This window comes from Cnephaeus nilssonii (assembly GCF_951640355.1).
Source record: "Cnephaeus nilssonii genome assembly, chromosome: 21".
Classification (NCBI taxonomy): domain Eukaryota; kingdom Metazoa; phylum Chordata; class Mammalia; order Chiroptera; family Vespertilionidae; genus Cnephaeus; species Cnephaeus nilssonii.
Window position 1 is genome coordinate 38,634,574 of NC_137092.1, and position 23,804 is coordinate 38,658,377.

Here is a 23,804-nt window from a genome sequence, read left to right on the forward strand (position 1 = left end):
AACTAATGAATTTGAAGTAGTGATTTAAAAAAAAAAAAAAAACTACCAAAAAAAAAGAAAAGAAAAGAAATCCTGGACTGGATGGCTTTACAGGTGAATTTTACCAAACATTAAAAGAAAAACTAACAGTATCTTTCTTAAACTATTCCAAAAAATATTCAAGAGGAGGGAAATCTATCAAGCTCATTTTACAAGGACAGCATTATCCTAATTTCAAACCAAATAAAGACACTACAGAGAATGAAAATTAAAGACCAGTATCCTTGATGAATATAGATGCTAAAATCCACAAAAAGTATTAGCAAACTGCATCCAACAATACATTAAAAAGATCATACCCTATGATCAAGTTCAATTTATCTCTGGGATGCAAGGTTGGTACAAGATACACAAATCAATTAACCGGATACACCACATAAACAAAATGAAAGGTAAAAATCACATGGTCATATCAATAGATGCAGAAAAAACATTCAATAAAATCCAGCAACCATTTATGATAAAACTCTCAGCAAAGTGGGACTAGAGAGATCATACCTCAACTTAATAAAGGCCATATATGACAAAACTGCAGCCAACATTATTCTCAACAGGCAAAAACTAAAAGCGTTTTTCTAAGATATGGAACAAGACATATATCATGTTCATTGATGGAAAGAATTAACATAATTAAAATGTCCATACCACCCAAAACAATCTATAGATTCAACATAATTCCTATCATGATACCAATGGTGTATTTCACAGAACTAGAACAAATATTTCAAAAATTTATATGGAAGAATCACACTACCTGATATCAAACTATACTACGAGACCATAGTAATCAAATCAGCATGGCACTGGCATAAGAACAGACATATCGATCAATGGAACAGAACAGAGAGCTCAGAAATAAATGCATACACTGCTAGGTAATGCAGACTGGTGCAGCCATTATGAAAAACAGTATGGAGTTTCCTCAAAAAATTAGAAATGGAACTCCCATTTGACCCAGTGAATTTATCCCAAGAAACCTGAAATATCAATCAGAAAGAATGTATGCACCCCTGTGTTCATAACAGCACAGTTTACAATAACTAAGATCTGGAAACAGCCCAAGTGCCCATCAGTAGACAAGTGGATAAAAGAGCTGTGGTACATTTACACCAGGGAATACTGTGCAGCAGTAAAAAGAAGGATTTCTTACCCTTTGAGGCAGCATGGAGGGACGTGAAGAGTATTATGCTAAGTGAAATAAGCCAGTCAGAGAAAGACAAGTATCACATGATCTCACTCCTATGTGGAATCTAATGAACAAAATAAACTGATGAACAAAATAGATTCAGAGACATAGAAGCATAGAACAGACTGCAGAATCTCAGAGGGAAGGCGGGGGAGGGCGGGTGGATGGCAAGAGATCAAAGAACTTGTATGCACATATGAATAACCCATGGACACAGACAATAGGGTGGTGAAGTCCTGGGGCAGGTGGTGGGGGCGGGCTAGAAGGGGCCAATGGTGGGGAGAGAGGGGCATATGTAATACTTTCAACAATAAAGATTTAATTTGAAGGGGAAAAAAATTTTTAAGGCTCCCAAAATGGAGCATTCAAGAATGTCTTAAGTAGTGTATTTCCCTCACAGCTAGTGAAGCTGGGCATCTTTTCACATATGGCCATTTATATGTCTTCTTGGGAAAAGCATCTTTTCAGGCCCTTTGTCCATTTTTTAAAAATTGAATTATTGTTGTCGTTGTTGTTGATTGGTATGGGTTCTTTATCTATTTTGAATGTTAGCCTCTGATCGTAGGTATCATTTGCAAATATCTCCTTGCATTCAGTTTCTTGCCTTTTTGTTTTATTGATGGTTTGTTACCAGACTAAAGGGATCCTTTTGCCTGCATGCATCAATGCTCACTTAAGACATGAACAGGAGCTTGCAGCAAAGAAAGTAAGAGTTTAGTGTTAGCAAGTGGCTCATGCCCAGAGACAGGTGGGCAAATGCTCAAGACCTGGTTCCCCATTGGCTTCCAGGTGATGGGTTGTGTGTATAGGGCAGTTAGGGCCATGGTCAGGGTTAGGGTAGGGGGTAGTGGGTCAGTTCATTTGGTCCTGATGTCAGCCATGGTGTCACTTCATCTCGTTATGCCACTCTCTGGGCCTGGAGCTCAGACACAACTGAGGCCAGATGTTATCTCTAGTTTGACTGAAACTCTATATTTGGGTCAACAAGCTCAAGGTTTTGTTTCCTAAGATTACTTGACGCTGACCAAAACCTGGCTGTCCTGGGGGATTAATGATTAATGGAGTGGCTGTGCAAGGGAGAAGGAGGCAGGCAAGTCAAGGTTCCGGGTGAGGCCGTTTGAATATTAAAAACGGAGAAAAGGTCATATTAAACAAAGTTTCTACACAGTTACGGTTTCTTTCACTGTGCAGAAAATGCTGGTTTAATGCAGTCCCATTCATTTATTTTTGCCTTTACTTCCTTCGGTGTCAATTTCACAAAATCCTCTCTGAGATTAAGGTCCATAAATTTAGTACCTCCCTAGCCGGTTTGGCTCAGTGGGTAGAGTGTTGGCCTGAGGACCAAAGAGTCCCAGGTTCCCAGGTTTGATTCTGGTCAAGGGCACGTACTTTGGTTACAGGCTCCTCCCCGGCCCAGGCCCTGGTCAGGGTTCATGCAGGGGCAACCAATCAATGTGTTTCTCTCACTTCGAAGTTTCTCTCTGTCTTTCCCTCACTCTTCCACCCTCCCTAAAAATCAATGGAAAAACATTCTCGGGTGAGGATTAAAAAATAAAAATTAGTACCAATGTTTTCTTTATGTAAATTTTATTTTAGGTCTTATATTTAAATCTTTAACCCATTTTGAGTTAATTTTTGTGCATGGTGTCAAGTTGCAGTCTAGTTTCATTTTTTTTTGCATGTGACTATCCAATTTTCCCAACACCATTTATTGAAGAAGCTTTTCTTTCTTCATTGTTTCTTTTTGGCTCCTTGATAAAAATAAAAAATAAAAAAATTAGTTGCCTTTATATGTATGAGTTAATTTCTTTTTTAAAAAAAATATATTTTATTGATTTTTTACAGAGAGGAAGGGAGAGAGATAGAGTTAGAAACATCAATGAGAGAGAAACATCAATCAGCTGCCTCCTGCACGCCCCCTACTGGGGATGTGCCCGCAACCAAGGTATGTGCCCTTGGACCAGAATCGAACCTAGGACCTTTCAGTCCACAGGCTGACGCTCTATCCACTGAGCCAAACCAGTTTCGCCTGTGTGAGTTAATTTCTAAGCTCTCACTCAATTCTGTTCCATTGGTCTGTGTGTCTTTTCCTGCCAATGCCATTCTGTTTGGATTATTGTAGCTTTGTAGTATATTTTGAATTCAAGGAATGTGATACTTTTGGCTTTGTTCTTTTTTCTCAGGGTTGCTTTGGCAATTCAGGGTCTTTCGTGGTTCTATATAAATCTGATGATTTTTTGTTCTATTTCTTTTAAAAATGCCTTTGGGATTTTGATGAAGATTGCATGAAATCTGTATATTGCTTTAGATTATATGGTAATTTTACCTATGTTGATTCTTCCAATCCATGAATATGAAATATCTTTCCATTTCTTTGTGCCTACTTCAATTTCTTTCAACAATGTCTTACAATTTTCAGAGTATAGGTATTTCACTTTCTTTGTTAACTTTATTCCCAGGCATTTTATTCTTTTTTTTTTTTTTTTTTTTTTTTTACAATTGTGAATGGAATTTTCTTCATTTCTTTTTCTGATATTTTGTTAGTACAGTGGTCAGCAAACTGCGGCTCGCGAGCCACATGTGGCTCTTTGGCCCCTTGAGTGTGGCTCTTCCACAAAATACCACGGCCTGGGCGAGTCTATTTTGAAGAAGTGGTGTTAGAAGAATTTTAAGTTTAAAAAATTTGGCTCTCAAAAGAAATTTCAATCGTTGTACTGTTGATATTTGGCTCTGTTGACTAATGAGTTTGCCGACCACTGTGTTAGTATATAAAAACACAATAGATTCTTATACTGCTTTTGTATCCTGTAACATTACTGTATTATTTTATTTTTTCTAATAGTCTTTTGGTGGCATCTTTAAGGTTTTTTATATAGAATCATATCAACTGAAATAAGTGACAATTTTACTTTTTTATTTCCAATTTGGGTTGCCTTTTTTTATTGCTTAGTTGCTATGGCTAGGATTTCCAGTGCTATCCTATATAATAAAAGCCCAGCGACCATAACAGCAGAACGACCAGAACGGCTGCTCAACCAGTCACTATGAGGTGCACTGACCACCTCTCAGTCCCTTTCCCCAGACACAAGGCTCCCATCGCCAATGGCTAACGGGGACCTGGGGAGGGGGGGTGGGGGGATCCAGGCAGCGCCAGGCCAAGACCCTCACCCCATTGGTCATCCCACACACAGAGAGTGACCCGTGGTGGGGGCGGGTGCATGAGTGGGCAGGACCGGCCGACCTCTCGATCCCTCCCCGCCACACACACACACCCGGCCGTCACCCTGGGTGGGTGTTGGCAGAGGGCAAGGCCTGCTGCAGGAAGCTGGGGACGATGGCCCTGATCACAGGCTAGGCCTAGGGACCATACCCACCACAATTTCGTGCACTAAGCCTCTAGTGTTGAATAATAGTGGTGAGAGTGGGCACTTTTGTCTTGTTCCTAATCTCAGAGATAAAAACTATATATTTTCAAGGGTCAGACTTTTGAAGAATATAACTTTCTTAGCAGATAATTAAAGTTGATTCTTCTCTTTGTTAATTACATTAGCATTGTAAGCCACGAGAAGACACCTGTGTACTTTGCCAGTTTATTATCCGAGCAAGAAAACACAGAACCTGGAAGGTGTTACAGCTGCCATGGCTCCTGTTCTCCAGAGCATCCTTTGTCTTTGACGGAGAGGACATCCCTCTGGTGAAAACAGAGAGTTTGGAGCATCTGGTAACCTGCAGAAAAGGGATCCTTCCAACACCCTCTAGCTCCACATGCACCCTTTTCTCTGTAGAAGTCTCATCTCTCCCAGTTTGGGGCTTTCCACCTTAGGGGGGCACAACCTCACCCAAAACAAAAAGAATGGCAGCTGCCAGTGGTAGGGGCTAATCTGTTTTCAGAGGAAGCATGACCTTAAGAGCAGGAAAGCTCTTCTTTGTAGCCTCTGGCAAATGGGGCTGGACCAGCCATGGCAACTGACAGACATCTAATAACTTTGTGTCAAATAGAACGATACTACCCAGTGGCTAAGAACAAAGAAAGGGAGCTCATGAAACCACATATATACTAGGGGGTAAAGATTCTGGGATGGCCTAGGCGGGACTTCTCAAACTAAATCTTGCAACCCTCTGAGGAATGTTGTGAACTCCCACCTGTCTTCTCTCCATGTCTGCCGGGGTTCTTGTCCCAGCATTAAGAAGGGTTCTGCAATCTGGAGAAAGGCTGTGTGTAGATTCAATAAGGAGTCCAAGGACGAAAGATAGTTTTGAAAGGCATTGGGGGTCAGAGGAGCTTCAGCTTCAGCTAAAGGAGCTAAAGACTACCCCTTGACTCAGGACCCCGTGCTTTTTATTAACACAATTTGTCCTAAGGCAAGGTGGAGATAATACACTTCAAAGGCTAGGGTTTCAAAGGGTAGGGTTTACAGAAGCATTGTCAGATTGGGGAATAGCCTACAGCTGTTCAAGTGTTTGGCCAATAGGAGGCAATAACATGCAGATTAAGATGCCCTGAGCTGTCTGGCAGCAAGCAATCATCCTATTCAGGTTTAGGGGAGATGTTTTTTAGCCATTCCAACAGGTAATTACATATGTGGCTCAGCCCTTGTTGAGACCCCCAAGCTTCATCAACCTTTTGATGAAACTCTTATAATTATGACATGCTGGAACTGGTTCCTGGCACATGTCTCCAGTGTGGAGGCTATGGCAGGAATGGAAGAATCACAGAGGTGATAAGTAACTTCCCTCTGAAGCATAGTAATCCCTCCTTTGGAAAACTGCTGTTTGAACTACTCTGTTATTCTTAGTCCCTAATTCTGTAGGTCAACTCTGTTATTTTTAGACTGTAAAATAACTTTGTTTTTTGCTTGAATAGAAAAGATAAACTTAATTGTCTGACCTTGCAAGCTAGCCATCTAACTGATAACGCTGATATTGATGGCAGGTGCCTGTATTGATATGATATGTACTCAAAGTTATAAGTTGTCTGTATAGGTATGACAGGTGTTTGTTAGATACGATATGTATTCAAGGTTACAAGCTGTCTTACACAAAGAACTAGAAGGATATAAAAAGGAAATACTCCCTCCTGTGTTTGTTCAGAATTTGACAGAGGTAATCTGCTCTGAACCTGTATGCAATAAAGATGACTCCTAACTAACTGGCTGATTGAGGTGTCTTGTCTAGCTCGCTGATTTGCGATACAACACCTCGACAGCAGGCCTTGCTTTAAAGTTCTATCATGTCTCCTGGAGCAGAGGGACCGTGAGCTTCAGAAAACAGATTCTGTTAAATTTGAAATAAAACTCCTCTCATGCTCTTGGAAACTTTGAAAGGAAATGTAACCTTTCCCATATCTCTAGCAATACTTCAGGTGGCAGACTTTCTGTGTTGTCTGACCAGTCTCAACTGGTACATTTCCTGCAATAGCCTCCCATTTGATGCTGACATAGCTTTTCAAAATATTCCTTTTTTTTTTAATTGGGGTCCCAATGTCTACCAAGCCTGTGAAGGATTAGCTGGTCTGTGGTACCTTTGGCCTATAGGATATGACCATGATAAACATCTTCTCTCAGCTGTATTCTAAGTGTACCCATTAGCCTAAACTAAACAGGGGACAGCCCTGATGCAGGCAGTGACTATACCAGAGTCATAGTCACAGCACTATGCTGAATTCTCAACGTTTAGATGCCCCTTGCACTAATAAGAATTTCTATCTCTTTCCAGAACGGAGGGTAAGCAGGTAAGGTAACAGGTACAAGTTTCAGAAGCAGCTATTATGTAGATGTTTCCCAGGAAGATGAGACTATTTTGGAATATTGAAACCCGGCAGCACCCCCAATAGTAGAGATAAACAAAGCAAAGTTAAAAAATTTAAACTGAGCCTAGCCAGTGTGGCCCAGTGGTTAAGTACCAACCTATGAACCAGGAGGTCATGGTTTGATTCCCAGTCAGGGCACATGCCCGCGGGCTCGATCCCCAGTGTTCGGCGTGCAGGAGGCCGCCAATCAGTGATTCTCTCTTATCATTGATGTTCCTATCTCTTTCTCCCTCTCCCTTCCTCTCTGAAATCAATTTTTAAAAATATTTTTTTTTTTTAATGTAAACTGATATTTAGGACCAACTTCTGCTACCAGGGAGAGGAAAATGGAAACATGTCAGCAAGTTGCAGCTGCCTGGGAAACCACCCTCTCCAGTTTAAAAAAAAAAAACACCCTACCATTTGTTTGGGAAAATCCCCAGTGTAGGATTTCGTTGTGCCCATCTAGGCCCATGCCAATCTAGGCCCCTGTAAAATCAAAGGTCAATGCAAACGAGACAAAATCTTTTCTCCTCGGGACTGGTAGAACTGTGGGCAAATGTGGAAGTCAGATTTCAGCGGTATGTATCATGGTGTTAAGAACTGGGTTAATATCATTTTCAGTGTTCTCCGTCATTAAAATCTGAGCTGACTCCATAGCAAGGCCTAATTTTAAGGTCTTTGGGGATTAAATACTGAGGTTGGTCCAGACCCAGTTTCAATGGTAGTGAGTTTAGAGCATTGTCAAGAGTTTTCAAAGAGTTGGTGGTGGATGCTCAAAAAGGAGACTTTGACCAAAGACAGTGAGTCAATATCAAGCCCCAGGTGCCTGCGTGGAGCAAGCAGGGCCTCTCTCAGGGTAAATCTAACTTTTGGATTGTGACGGGCAAAAACTTAGATTGATGTTATGAAAAACTGCAACACCCATGAAGGACAATGAATAATTGTGTTCCAAGCACAACATTTTCCAGTTCTGAGAGAGTTATCTGAATACGACAGAAGGAAAAACACTAAAAGAGAATGAAGGGAGGGAAGAGAGAGAGAGATGTGAGAGAGACTCATCAACTGGTTGCCCACAGCACACGCCCCGACCAGGGCTGGAGATCAAACCTGCAACCAAGGTACTTGCCTTTGATGGGAATCAAACCCGAAACCCTTCAGTCCTCCTGCTGATGCTCTAACCACTGAGCAACTGGCCAGCACGGTTCAAGACTTTTTTTAAGAGTATCAAAGTACAAATATGAGATGGATTTTTGCTTATATGGAGGGTGCAGGCCGGGCTGAGGAAACCCCCCCTCAGTGCACGAATGTCATGCACTGGGTCTCTAGTTGGTGTATAAAAATGCCATTGAGTGTCAGATGTTAATTTGGTATCCTGCTACTTTGCTGAATCCATTTATTAAATCTAGTAGTATTTTTGTGGAGTCATTAGGATTTTTTATGTACAATATCATGACATCTGCAAATAATGACGATTTTACTTCCTCCTTTCCAATTTGTATGCCTTTTATTTCTTCTTCTTGTCTGATCACTGTGGCTAGGACTTCCAGTACTGTGTTGAATAAGAATGGTGAAAGGGACATCCTTGTCTTATTTCTGTTCTTAAGGGAAATGTTTTCCGTTTTTTCCCATTGAGTGTAATGTTGGCTGTAGGATTGTCATACTTGGCCTTTACTATGTTGAGGTACGATCCCTGTATTCCCACTTTGCTGAGAGTTTTTATTAAAAACCTGAGGCCCGGTGCATGAATTCATGCACCAGTGGGGTCCCTCGGCCTGGTCTGCGGGATCAGGCTGAAACCAGCTCTCTGACATCCCCCGAGGGGTCCCATATTGCAAGAGAGCACAGGCCAGGCCAAGGGACCCCACTGGTGCACGATTGGGGCTGGAGAGGGACGCGGGAGGTGGGACCGAGGGAGGGCTCCAGGGCGTGTCCAGCCCATGTGGCTCAGTTCCGATTGGCCAGACCCCAGCAGCAAGCTAGCCTACCAGTCAGAGCGTCTGCCCCCTGGTGGTCAGTGCACATCATAGCGAGTGGTTGAGCAGCCTTAGCATATCATTAGTATATTACGCTTTGATTAGTTGAATGGCTGATGGGTCGACTGAACATTTAGCATATTGGGCTTTGATAGGTTGAATGGACAACCAGATTGGACACTTAGCATATTAGGCTTTTATTATATAGGATGGTGCTGAACTTTGTGGAATGCTTATTTTGCATGTATTGATATGATTATGTGGTTTTTGTCCTTCATTCTGTTTATGTGATGTATTACATTTATTGATTTGTAAATATTGTACCAGCCTTGCCTCTCTAGAATAAATCCCACTTGGTCATGGTATATGATCTTTTTAATGTATTGCTGGATCCCATTTGCTAACATTTTGTTGAGGATTTTATCATCTGTGTTCATCAGGGATATTGGCCTGTAATTTTCTCTTTTTGTAGGGTCTTTATCTGGTTTTGGGATTAGGATAATGCTGGCCTGGTAAAAAGAGCTTGAGAGCCCTCCCTCCTCTTGTATTTTCTGGAATAGTTTGAGGATAATAGATATTTATTCTTCTTTGAATGTTTGGTAAAACTCACCTGTAAATCCATCTGGTCCGGATTTCTGTTTGCTGGGGCTTTTTTTTTAAATTTACTGCCTCATTAGTTGTTATCAGCCTATTCAGGTTTTCTGATTCTTCCTAGTTGAATTACGGAAGATTGTATGTTTCTAGAATTTGTCCATTTCACCCAGGTTGTCCAGTTTGTTGGCATATAACTGCTCATAGTATTTTCTTACAATTCTTTGTATTTCTGGTGTCAGTAGTTATATGGCCTCTTTCTGATTTTATTTATTTGGGTCTTTTCTCTTTGTTTCTTGGTGAGTCTGGCTAAAGGTTCATCAATCTTGTTTATCTTTTCAAAGAACCAGCTCTTGGTTTCATTGATCTTTTGTATTGTTTTTTTAGTCTCTATGTCATTTATTTATGCTCTAATCTTTATTATTTCCTTCCTTTACTTCCTCTGGGCTTTTTTTTCCCTGTTCTCTTTCTATTTACTTTAGTTGTAGTGTTAAATAGTTTTCTAAAGCTTTTTCTTATTTCTTGAGGTATGCCCCTAACCCTAGGAACTACTACACCAATGTCTATGTCCATGGGTTATGCATATAAATTCTTTGGTTAATCTCTTCCTGCCCCACCCATCCCCTTTTCCCTTTGAGATTCATAATTGGCACTTTTTAAAAACCCACTATTGCTCACTTGCCTTTAAAAAAATATATGTCTCATTTTGGATCTGTTTGATGTTTCACATGAACTCCCAGCCAGAAAACTACGTAAGTGATGCTGTATTTTGAGGCTTATTATGTTTATCTGCCTCTTACTGGTCATGTCACTTTCATCATCATTAAAACATTTTCCAATTTCTTCTCTCTATAGTTACATTTCCCTTTGCACCTATTATGCAATTTATGGGGAGACATTTCAAGACAAAGCAAGCATCCTGCTCCTTGTGTCCAAGTTTTACCCTAGATTTACCCTATTGATTGCCGCCCCAGCCTTTGCCAAGATGGTAACAAATGGTGATTTCCCAACTGCACACTCCTGAACACTTACGAGTTACTTGTCATTTATCGTTCTACTGTAAGCAAGGGTTCTCCTTCCTCCTCATATAAACTTCAGTATCAATTGTCTACCTCGGTGATGAGACATCCTAACCAAAACAGGTGTGTTTCCACTAGCTCAAGTCTATTTCTGTGACTTCAGGTGTGTTTTGGGTTTTTGTTCATATAGATTTTTGAAAATTTTCTGTTCAGTTAATTCCTACGTATTTCATGTTCTTATTGCTCTTTAAATGTTTTATCTATTGTGTCTTCTAACATAATTCTAACAATAATTGTCAACACTTGGGTATATAAATGGTATTGATTTTGCAGATGAGTTTCATATCTTATTACCTTCTTAAATTATTTTATTGAGTTAGTTTTATAATTTATGTTTCAGTGTTTTCCAAATATATATAAATTTATCTATAAATATCAATAGCTCTATTTTTCATTTTCTTCTTATACCTCTTTACTACTTCCTCTATTTAAATTGCATTGGATAATAGCTCCAGAACAATGTAAAATAGATCAAAATAGTGGGCACTTTTGCCTTGTTCCTGATTTGATTGGAATTACTTCTAAAGTTTCCCCATTAAATAAGATCTTGGCTTTAAAATGTATTTTAACATGTTTAGAAACTATTCATAAATTTCTATTTTTTCAAGAGATTTCTGTGAGAAATAGATGTTGAATTTTATCAAAAACTTTTTAGCATTTATAAAGATATTCATATTTATTGCCTTAAGCCTATTAATATGGTAAATTTCAGGCTTTTCTTGCTAGGAAAATGGTGTTTCTCCCTAATCAAAATATACTTTCTGATTTTGAGTCTATTTAAATTTTAAAGAATAAAAGGAGTTTAGTTCAAACATATATTTTTCAGCAGCTTAACAATTATCATTAAAATACAAATATTTAATTCTTATTTTTAAAACAATTTTATTGAAATATGAATGACATGCACAAAGCTAAACATACGTAATGTGTGCAACTTAATAAGTTTAAATCTTTTGAACTTATTCATCTTGCATAATGGAAACTACGGTATAAAATAAGTTTCCAATTTTATTCTCTTGCGTGTGGATATCCAATTTTTCCAATATCACTTTTTAAAGACACTATTATTTTCCTAGTGTGTATTGTTAGCTCTCTTGTCAAGATTAGTTGACTGTATATGCATGGATTTATTTTTGGTCTCTATTCCGCTGGTCTATATGTATGTCTTCATGCCAGTTTTAATTGAGTACTGTGGGACTGAAATACATTTTGTAATTAGAAAGTATGATGTCTCCAGTTTTGTTCTTCCTTTTCAAAGTCGTTTTGTCTTTTTGTAGTCTTTTGTGGTTCTATATGAATTTTAGAATTTTTAAAATTTTTTCTGTAGAAAATATCGCTGAGATTTTGATAAGGATTACATTGAACCACTTTTGGCTGTCTGGATATTTTAACAATAATAAATATTTTAATTCATGAACATGATTTCATTAATGTTTTATAGTTTTTCACCTCCTTAGTTAAGTTTATTTTGAGGTATTTTATTTTTTAGTACTATTATAAATGGAATTATTTTCCTAATTACCTTTTAAAAATATTTTTTTTCATAGATTTCAGAGAGGAAGGGAGAGAGAAATAGAAACAGCAATGATGAGAGAGAATCACTGATTGGTTGCCTCGTGCATGCCCCCTACTGGCATGTGCCCTGACCTCCTAGTTCATAGGTCAATGCTCAACCACTGAGCCATGCCAGCCAGGCCTAATTATCTGTTTAGATAGTTTATTGTTAGTGTATAGAAACACAACTGATTTTTGTATGTTGATTTGTATTCTTCAACTTTACAGATTAGGGCATCTGTGTTGATCACTGATATCTTCTCAGTGTCAATAGCAGTTGCTGGTAGATAGTATATAACAAATGAATATTTGCGGAATTAGTCTATTATCGCAGATATGTATGTCTGTCGTTCACATAAGTGGACTTGTTGGGGTAAATATATATTCTAAAATAAATATTAGAATATTTTAAAAGATAATACCTCATAGAGCTGATAAGTGTACTAGTATGAAAATAACCTTTTCCCACCGCTTTAGCAAAATACTGTGTTACCTTTCCAAATCTGATAGTATTCCAGTGTAGGTAAATTTGCTTTTTAAATAAATCTGAGTGAGGCTGAGGGCCATTGATATTTTTATTTTAAATGTCTGTTAATATGTATTTATGAAGTGAAATCAGAGGAATGGTTTCCCCTCATCTCGCTACCTGAATTTACAACAATTTGCACAGCTAGGTATCACCCAAGGGTTTCATTGTCAATAAATGCAACCATCTGAGAAATATGCAGATTGCAACATCTGAAGGTCAGCCCGGGTGGGGGGGGGGGGGGAGGAGGAACGGGAGAGCGTGGAGACGGGTGCGCGGCAGCTCCTGGGGGTCCCGGGGGCGGAGAAACGGGGCTGCTGCCTGCACGCCCGGTGCGCGGAGGAGCAGGGACGCAGCGAGCGGTCCTGCGAGCGGTCCGTCTGCGGTGGGAGAACCCGTGTCCTGGGAAGAGATGGCGCACAGCGGGGCCTCTGTCATTGTCCGCAGCTGCTATTGACAGAAACAAAACACCCCGCAGAGCCCGACCACCTGCTCTCCCTTCTCAGAGCTCCCCCCCCTGCCCGCCGCCCCCCCCCCTCCCCCGGAGAAGCTAAGGAGGCGCCGGAGGACGCTCTGCCCGGTGCAGCTGCAGGACGCGTGTCTGCAGCCCTGAGAGCGGTGACAGCGCGACCTCTCTGAGCGGCGGGCTCACGCCGAGGCGGCCCCAGGGACCGGGAGAGACGCAGGGGCGAGGCAGCTGGGGTCCGACCGGAACCACCTCCGGGAGACAGAACCACAAACGCTCCCGCCGCCTCCCCCCGCTCGCCCAGCCCACCCGCGATGGCTGCACTGCCAACAACGTGTGGTTTCAGGGAAGAGGGGGGACATTTCCCAGGCTCGGAACCCCCTGCCCCGCACCTTCCCGCGCCGGGGCGGTGCCCGGAGAACAGGTGACCCGGTCACGGAGATCACACCTCCCCAAGGAGCAGGGCACTTCTCAGCGCCGGGCAGGGACCTGAGAGCCAGAGCCCTGGCTGCAAACGAAGCAGAAAGACAGCACCAAGTTGTGCCTTCGACACCACATACTGGAAAGCTAAAGGAAGAATGTTTCTCTTCTTTTCTTAAACATATTTTTATTGATTTCAGAGAGGAAGGGAGGAGCGAGAGATAGAAACATCAATGATGAGAGAGAATCATTGATCATATGCCTCCCGCTCGCCCCCTAGTGGGATGGAGCCTGCAACCCAGCATGTGCCCTTGACCAGAATCAAACCTGGGACCCTTCAGTCTGCAGGCGGGCGCTCCATCCACTGAGCCAAAGCTGCTAGGGCAAGAAAAACTTTTTTATACCCACCTAATAGAAAAAATGCTACTTACAGATGTCTAAACAGAGAAGAAATCCGTCAAATATCATGAATAACCAAGGAAACAAGGCAGCTGAGAAGAAACTAGAAAATCTCCAGAAAATAAACTTAAATACATGGAAATGTGTAATTTAAATAACAAGAATTAGAAATTGTAGTTCTGAAAAAAATTCAATGAGATACAAGAAAACACGCTAAGCAGCTTAATAAACTAGGAAATAAAATCAACAGAGGCTCATGCTCACGTTCTCATCTCTCTCTCTCTCTCTCTCTCTCTCTCTCTCTCTCTCTCTCTCTCCACCTGTGACCTCCATCTGTAGCCCCAGGTGTGCTCTGTAATTTCCAGGTTCTACTTCTCTACCAAAAAAAAAAAAGAATTTTTGGAAGAAGACGATCTATGTTACTAATTTGAAGATAATTCGCCAAGGTGGCTGTGGAGTAGGTGGAAGCTACACACACCTCCTCCCGATGCCAAACTGGATTTACAGCTAAAATATAGAGCGATCAGCCTGAATAAACAACTGAGAAAACACCTGAACAAGATTTTTATATCAAAGGACTTACAGAAGAAGCTACACAGAGACTGGTAAGCAGGGAGGAAATGAGGTGAGGGCTAGCCCCACACCCAGGTGCAGTGGCTGAGAAGCTAGAGGGATATCTTGGCTGCAAAAGTCCCCCTGAGGAGAGTGGAATCTCAACCCCACATTGGGGTCCCAAACCTGAGCACCCAGGACAGGAAGAACAGCCCACAACAACACCGGGTATCAAACTGTACTACAAAGCCATTATCATAGAAACAGCCTGGTACCGGGACAAGAACAGGCATATAGATCAACGGAACAGACCAGAGAGCCCAGAAATCAACCCACATCATTATGGTCAAGTAATTTTTGACAAAGGAGGCAAAAGCATGCAATGGAGTAAAGACAGTCTCTTCAGTAAGTGGTGTTGGGAAAATCGGACAGATACGTGCAAAAGAGTGAAACTAGATCACCAACTCACACCACACACAAGAATAAACTCAGGTCTTCAATACCCTACTGCGCGTGCCCATGGGCTGTGCATATAAGCATGTAAGTTCTTTGGTTTATCTCTTCTCATCCCCCCAACCCCACACCGAAGTATGTCAGTCTGTTCCATGCCTCCCTGCTTCAGGTCTTATTTTGTTGGTCAATTCATTTTGTCCATTAGATTCCACAAATAAGTGAGATCGTGAGATATTTGTCTTTCTCAGACTGGCTTATTTCACTTAGCAGAATATCTTCCAGGTCCATCCATGCTATCCCAAAGGGTAAGAGGTCCCTCTTTTTTTATAGCTGCATAGTATTCCATAGTGTAAATGTCCCACAGCTCTTTTAGGTTCTGAATTTAATTTGTAACATTTTCTCCTATACACATACTTCAGGTGCATGACTTGCAGTTTTGTTTTGTTGTCTCTCTCAATATCTTGTAAGAAACAGGATAGGGCCAGTTTGAGCTGGTTCTTAGGTTACAAACGCACCTTTTTGTTCATTTCTCAATTGTGCAGAATAGGGGCAGTGACTGCTCTAGCTGCTTACTGCCGATACGGGAACAAAGGATGTGAGTTAATTCTTCAAAAAAAAAAGTTCAAGAAAGCATAACAAAGTAGGACACTTAGGACCATACAAGCAAATATCACAATCAGGAAAGTATAGCACAGCGTTTAAACCAAAACAATAGCAAGTTAAAATGGAGAGTTTAGTGACATGATTAGGTTACTATAGTAACTCTAACTACAGTAACAGTTTAGGGTGACACAGGCCTAGTCAGGACTCTTGGGCGGAAGCAGTCTACTTTTGAGATGTCTGGGTCTTCTCCTGGCCAGCTGGGATCTTGGCCATCCTGTTTCTTTTCAAAAGAAATTAAAGACCAGTTAAGGGTTCACAGGTGTTACTCATGGGTGGTGTATCCAAGGTTTAACTAATAGGACTTCACAGGGTCCTCTCCACTTTGCTTGCAGCTGATCTTCAGGGTCTTGATTTCCCTCAGTCTAGACTCTTGATTCCAATAATTACAGGCTGTTGTTGTTCCTTGTGATTAAGCCCCTATCCCAGTGGTCGACAAACTCATTAGTCAACAGAGCGGCAAATTGCAGCTCGTGAGCCGCATGTTGCTCGCGAGCCATAGTTTGCCGACCACAGATCAGTTCGGTTTGCCGCTCTGTTGACTAATGAGTTTGCCGACCACTGGTCTAGTCCATCTAGAAGAGTGCCCAACACCCTGGACTTCTGCAGTGTAAGAAAGCATCTGTGGGGACCTAACCAGTTTGGCTCAGTGGATGGAGCGTCGGCCTGCAGACCAAAGGGTCCCAGGTTCAATCCAAGACAAGGGCATGTACCTTGGTTGCAGGCTCCTCCCCAGCCCAGGCCCGGGCAGGAGGCAACCAGTCACTGTGTTTTTCTCACACCGATGTTTCTCTCTGTCTTTCCCTCTCTTTTCAACAGAAAAATATACTCAGGTGAGGATTAACAAAAAAATTAAGTATCTGTGGGAAACAGTAATTGGCTAGCAATATATTTATGTATAACACATAAAGTAGCATCTAGAGACTGTAGACATTTTAAAGTATCTACTAGAGGCCCTGTGCATGAAAATTCGTGCACTTGGGGGGATCCCTCAGCCCAGCCTGCGCCCTCTCGCAGTCTGGGAGCCCTCAAGGGGATGTCCGACTGACAGCCTAGGCCCACTCCTAAGCTGCAGTCTGGCCTCCCTCTGCGGGAGGTGACCGGACAGGCCAATCAGGGGATGGAGCCAGAGGGCGAGCGGCTGGCCCTGCCCACCCCCTACCCCTGCCGCCACCACCACCACCATCAGTGGCCTCCCTCTGCAGGAGGCGACCAGGCAGGCCAATCAGGGGTTGGCACTGGCAGGCGAGCTGACAGCTCTGCCCTCCCCCTCCCCTCCCACCCTCCCCCCCCTCCCGTCCGGCTGGTTGCCGCCACCCCCACAATTGCTGTCCCCTCCCTCTGCCTGCTGGCACGTGCCTTGGCTGGCCTGGTCCTGCCTGCTCACTGGCCCAGCCTACCCGCTGACCAGTCGTTTCACCGTTTGGTCGATTTGCATATTATGCTTTCATTATATAGGATTTTTTACAATATAGCTGACTACTTTCAAGATTATAATAATATTCAGTCTTTTTTTTTTTACTTTTTTTTTATTGTTGACACTATTGCAGATATCTATTTCCCACCCTTTGCCCACCTCCACCTACCCCACCACCACTTCCCTCTGGCAATCCCACACTGTATCGGTGTGTATAGGTGATGCATATATGTGCTTTGTCTCATCCCCTCACCTCCTTTTATCCAGTCTCTCCTTCCCCCCTCCCCTCTGACAGCTGTCATTTTGTTCCATGTATCTATGCCTCTGTTTCTATTTTGTTCATCAGTTTACTAGATTCCATAAAGTAAGATCATGTGACATTTGTCTTTCTCTGACTGGCTTACTTTGCCAGTAATAATGCCCATTCATGCTGTCACAAAAGGTAAGAACACTGACAGAATTCAGAAGCAAAGGCTGCTTTTGAGTTTATCATATAATTTTCTTTTTTATATTCATCATATTTGTGCATTGATATGTTTGTCTAAAGGAATAAATGGTAACATTTTCAACTTTAAAAAATATTTCATGGTATTTTATTAAATAGGTATATTTCTAAATGTTTACATATTTACAACGATGTATAAATGTCTGTACAAAAATAGAAAAATCTCTGCAGAGCTGTGACTTTAACAATGCTTAGCGTTTAACAATGGGGCCACTTGTGGTGTTAAATTATAGGGAGGACTTTAATTTTTTACATTTTATGCTTTAAATTGTTTAAATTTATACGTGTTAGCAAATGATTGATTTAAAATTAAAATGCAAACTCCAAACCATATTGTCACATGTTTTCACAACATTTGTGAATAAAAACTTATATTCACAAAGCTTCTAGGGCTGCAGCAAAGGCAGAACATTGGATGTGGTGACAAACACAAATATTCTCATTACAAATCCAGATGGGCCTGTGCATACAAAATATGCTAACATGGCGTATAACTGCAGCGATGTCTTATGTAACATTGTTTTAACTCTGATCTGGTATCAGTGACTTCAAATGTGATGAGTCACATATTTCATGGAGAAACAGGAAGATAAATGTAAGTGGTCAGTACCATCTGAGCAGAAAAAGCACCTGAAAAACATGGACACTTCTCTGTATGGAGAAGTCCCACGAAATCACTAACCTTGGGTTTTGTGCCCCCTAAGCCTCACTGTCCCTCTACCCCAAAGTCCTAAGTTCTTTTATCCTGTCCTGTTTCCTCTTAGAAAAAAATAAGTTAGAGCACAATTTGACCTGGGCCCAAAAGAACCAGCATGCATCAAGTTCTGGTAGCAGACTCCTTCCTTTCTTCATTCATGTTGGGTCTCTAGGGTGGTCTCTTCGGGGCTTGAGCCAACTTTGCCTTCCAGCAGAGGTGGAAATCGTCCCGTGGAGGGCATTCCCCTGGATGAGGCTACTGGAAAGCTGATTCCCCAGATCTCTGAAGAACACACTGGTTCTGCGGCCTGGGGTCACAGAATCTTCCATAACTTACATAGCATCTTCGTAGTCATCATCTATAATGCTTGCGGCATTCACTCCGGAGTAGATGGCTGAGGGGTCCTAGAAGCACAGGCACAGGGATAGGGCCAGAGCAGGGAACACAGGTGGAGCATGCCTCCCACCGATGCTCTTTCCCAAGCAGCATAAAGGCAAGGTGCGCCGTGCAGCACAGGAATTAGAAGTTACTGGAAGACTGAGGCCCTAGGGCAGCCTTTTCAAAGGGTCTGCATTTCACTGGTGGGCTGCAGAGGTGCTGCCGATGACCTGCAAACTGATCCAAACACACGAGGCCTTCTCTCATTCCTATGGGCCATTGCTAGGCAGTTCCAGTATTTTTGTTTAATGTGAGAATTTGGTATTCATAAACTAAATGTAGCATGCCACCTAGGGGTTTACCAAGGACCTGAATTCTGTCCTGAGACCTTTGACTGTCACACCACACGTGACAAAACTGCAAAGCACCTGCTGTCCCTGCATCCATGAAGAACAGGTATTTCTGCATTTTATGAAAGCATTTTTGTATCATCAGTGATGTTATGAATTGTTCCAAGTTTAGAAATTACCTATTTTTAATTATAAACATTACTGTTTAGCTTATTAATTTATATTTCTACTAGAAGCCCGGTGCAAGAAATTCATGCACAGGGAGGGTCCCTAGGCCTGGCCTGCGATCAGGGATGATGGGGGCCTTTGGCTGCCGGCTGGGGCCTCCCTTGATTCCACGCCGCCCCCTGATGGTCAGCGCACGTCATAGTGAGCAATCGAACTCCCAGCCTCCCGGTCAAACTCCTGAGGGGACACTTTGCATATTAGCCTTTTATATAGAGAGATGTGTTGTTTAGTTAACCTTACAGCACAAAGTTATGTATGTACGGCTTAACAGTATTTCAGTGTAAAGACTTTTAAATAAAAACTTTAGACTGGGTAAACACTACAGTTTAGTCCCAAGTCACCCATATGTCCATGGCTAAAATACATGTATATGTAAGCCTCCCGAATGTCCTTCTACAGTGACACTTTGTCGTTATAACTGAATGTTTTTATCCCCAGTGTGTGAGAAGACAACGGGATCTTTCATTCCTTAGTGGCCATCCTTTTAAAAGTATGAGAACCAGACCCCAGAAGAAAGAGCCTGGAGGAAGAACAACAGGAATTCCAACTCACCTTATCCTGCACCTGTGTCCTCAGGGGTGGCACTGTGAAGAAAAGGGTGCATGCTGTGAGGTTGTACTTACACTTAAAGTCCTTCACGAAGTTAGTGTTAATAAAGGCTTCTTCCTCTCCTGTCTATTGCCCATGGATTTATTTCTATTAACATTTTTGTCTCACGTTTCTGCCCATCACAAATACACTTCCCTTGCTAGGCAGAGGAAAAGTGACAGCCTGGGGGGTGGGAGGAGACGTAGGCCCCTCCGGGCACTCACAGCTGTCAGCATTTCTGGGACCACTGTGTACTAGGTAGGACCACAGTAGCAACGGGGCGGCTGTGTCGGGTGCTGTGGGGAGTACATAGGGCTCCTCGCGGAGAAAAGCAGCAGCCACCTGACTGCAGAGTGAGGCGCACACTCCACGGTCAGGCCACGCCACGTAGCCTCGGCACTGGCTTCTCCCCGAGGCAGGTTCCAGGCCAAAGGCCGGCCCTCAGAGAGGCACAACAATGCTCCGTCAGCGCCAAGGGCAGAGCACAGCTCTACACAACCCTTTCTTGGTTCCAGGAAAGACAAAAGTCAGAGAAAAATGCACTCCCCCGTGTCTTACCTGCTGCTGATTGCCGCTCCTGTTGCATATAGTACACCAGGGAATACACCTCGCCTCCACTTACAACATTCACTGAAAGAGGGAAAAAGGAGGCATTGCCACACAGTCCCTCCTTCCTGCCATTTAAGCTGCTTCAGACACTCCACCTCTCGGCCGGGAAGACGGGTGATTCATCTATTTGGAGAGGTGGCCGGAGCACAGCAGGGCCAGGTGTGACTAGCAGGCATGACCCCATGGCCTCTCCCTTGGGTCGCTCCCCCTGCTTTGGTCCAGGTCATTGGGAAGCCTCACCATTTTCATAGATAGGCTGTTGTTGCACTGGCGCTGTTGAGTTCAGGTATGTGGATTCTCGGGGTACAGGGCTGGGAGGGCTCCTGCAAACACAGAGACTCGTGCTATCCATCTGTGATAGCATTCCAGACATGGCCATCTGAGATTATGAGTAAGACACTGAATGAGAGGGGCCTGTTAGAAAGAGTTCTAAGTAGCATAGTGATTTCTGGGGAAATCAGCAATCCTCACAGCTGTATGGTAGAAGCCACAGCCCAACACAGGGGCTGAGTAAGACACGGCAGAGTATCTCTAGGCACACATTCCATAAGTGTAAGGTCCTCATCTGACTGGCTCACTGTGGCATTGCCCACACCCGGAATAGTGCCATTCACATTACGGGTGCTCAGTAAGTACAAAATGAAGAAATATCGATTCACTCCAGATGGAAAACATGTTGCTAGGTAGAACAAGTGTCTTGAGGAAAGAAAATAAGATAATTGTCTTGGCATGTATATGCTACTCTGATCTGGAAAAAAACACACCCCAAAGAACATTATAACCTGATGAACAAAAAAATAGATACAGAGGCAGTAAAGCATCGAACAGACTGTCAAATTACAGCGGGAAGGCAGGCGAGTGTTGGGGAGAGGGGGAAAGAGATCAACCGAAGGACTTGTATGCATGCATATAAGCACAACCAATGGACACAAGACACTGGGGGGGGGGGGGGTGGGATGAGGGCATGAGACAGGGGGTAGGGGAGGCTAGGGGAAGGTCAATGGGGGGAAAAAGGAGATATATGTACTACTATGTGTAATACTTTAAACAATAAAATAAAATTTAAAAACACCCCTTTTTTGGCATAAACTATAACACACTATAAAAATATATCAACTAAATATTGATATCCCCAGATGAAAACATTCTAAAAATCTTTCCCTCTTCTAAACTTCTAAAGGACTTTATCATGAAAAATTTCAGTATGTTCTCTGCCTGTGTTACAGAAATATATATTCATCTATGATACTTCATGACTCTCAAAATTTGTATATATTTTCAGGCCTTTCAGCACTTGATGGAATGACTTGCAGACCCTCAGATATTGGTGAATTGATTGAATGAATGCATTGAATGAGTCAAAGTAATGTAGCTTGCTTATTCTACAGATTTAGTGAAGGCAGTAAATTAGGAAGAAAGGATTTAAATTAATTTGTTAATATATATAAGAAGAAGAGTAGCAAATGAATATTCAAAGTTATCAGTGAGGGAACTGTGTAGTGGAAGTTTTGAATATAATAAAAATATGGTTCGGCTGCCATGGCTCAGTGGTTAAGCGTTGACCTATGAACCAGGAGGTCATGGTTCAATTCCCGGTCAGGGCACATGCCCGGATTGCAGGCTCAATAACCAATGTGGGGTGTGCAGGAGGCAGCCGATCAATGATTCTCTCTCATCATTGATGTTTCTATCTCTCTCTCCTCTCCCTTCCTCTCTGAAATCAATAAAATATATATATATCTATATTTTAATATGAAAAAAGCTCTTGAGAGAGGACCGTTTAATTTTTATAAAATAGATTTTTCTACACTGTCCGGGCAGACAGAGAAAGCAGAGGCCTCACCTGGGTGGATCCCTGGCTGAGCGTCTTCCTGAAAGTCAAACACATGAGCACATGTCAATGGGGGGACTCTTTTCATCAGATTTTTCCTGTTGCGCTTGTGCGGGGCATGTTTTCCATGCCAGCACGCCTGTCACAGATGCCACTGTGTGCCCAAGGGACAAACTGGCAGCCATTCAGGCCGGTCCTGCATTTTGCAGACAAAGAGACTCGGGTCTAGAAGAATTAAGTGAGCTTTCCAATGACAGTCAATACCAAAGCTTAGACTTGAGCTCAAGCCTTCGAACCTTCACATCTATTATATTTTTTTGCTTCTGATCTTATAACCACACCACCTAGTTTTATCGTGACAAGATCCCGCAGAGGAGGCACTGCCCAGCCCTATCATAGATGAGGTGAGGCGCCCGAAGGTGCAGAAAAAGCTTGTAATTTAAATGAGAAGCTCCTAGTGTTTTCTCTTGCCTCGTCTCCAACTTGATCAATGGAGACCAAGAAACCAAGTTAAAGGTACAAACAAATACTTAATTATCAATGGGGATAAAGTGAAAAACTAAATAACTTGGTACTCTGTTGATGAATACTGGAAGAGAATTGTAGGCTGTGTGGCCAGGTGAAGCCTCTTTGGGGAAAATGACATGTAAGCCCAGCCTGTGTGGCTCAGTGGTTGAGCATTGACCTATGAACTAGGGCAATGGTCGGCAAACTCCTTAGTCAACAGAGCCAAATATCAACAGTACAGCCATTGAAATTTCTTTTGAGAGCCAAATTTTTTAAACTTAAACTTCTTCTAACACCACTTCTTCAAAATAGACTCGCCCAGGCCGTGGTCTTTTGTGGAAGAGCCACACTCAAGGGGACAAAGAGCCGCATGTGGCTCTCGAGCCGCAGTTTGCCGACCACGGAACTAGGAGGTCACGGTTCAATTCCCAGTCAGGGCACATGCCCAGGTTGCAGGCTCAATCCCCAATGTGGGGCGTGCAGGAGGCAGCCGAACAATGACTCTCTCTCATCATTGATGTTTATATACCTCTCTCTCCCTTTCTCTTCCTCTCTGAAATCAATTAAAAAATATATATATTTTTAAATTACATTTAAACTGAAAAGTGGAAGAGACCCAGGAATGAGTAGAATGTGAGGATGTGTGGACAAGCATTGGGAATGGGGGGAGCATGTAAGGTGCAAAAGAATTGATGCATTCACTTTAGTTGAGAGATGGTCAGTATAGCTGGGAACTGCTCCCTGTAGTTCTCATCCAGTAGCTGATTCATTATTTAAATGGTTACATTTTCATATAAAATTAAATCACAGACTCATTAGGTATCAGCTGGATTTCAACTGATAATACAAAGGGGATAGAAACTTTACCAACAACATGACACTACTCTCATAGGTGCCATTCCCTGCTGGGAGTTGTAAGCAGGTCCGCAGGCAGGGTGACTCACACGAGGCATTCATTCTTTAGAGTATCCGTGTCCCAAACGTAGCCTGTTTCAGTGAAAACCA

At 42.4% G+C, this 23,804-nt stretch overlaps 1 protein-coding gene across 1 annotated transcript in view; it reads right to left on the reverse strand.

Moving 5' to 3' along the window:
- Window positions 1–18,640: 18,640 nt before the first annotated feature.
- Window positions 18,641–23,804, reverse strand: part of FCRL1 (Fc receptor like 1) — a gene marked incomplete at both ends in the record, with an annotated part of 18,330 nt that continues 13,166 nt past the window's right edge. The window contains 5 exons of the mRNA XM_079760327.1: window positions 18,641–18,712; window positions 19,817–19,848; window positions 20,411–20,482; window positions 20,702–20,784; window positions 22,305–22,332. Of these exons, the coding sequence (XP_079616453.1) occupies window positions 18,641–18,712; window positions 19,817–19,848; window positions 20,411–20,482; window positions 20,702–20,784; window positions 22,305–22,332 (287 nt within the window). The remainder of the gene's footprint in view (window positions 18,713–19,816; window positions 19,849–20,410; window positions 20,483–20,701; window positions 20,785–22,304; window positions 22,333–23,804) is intronic.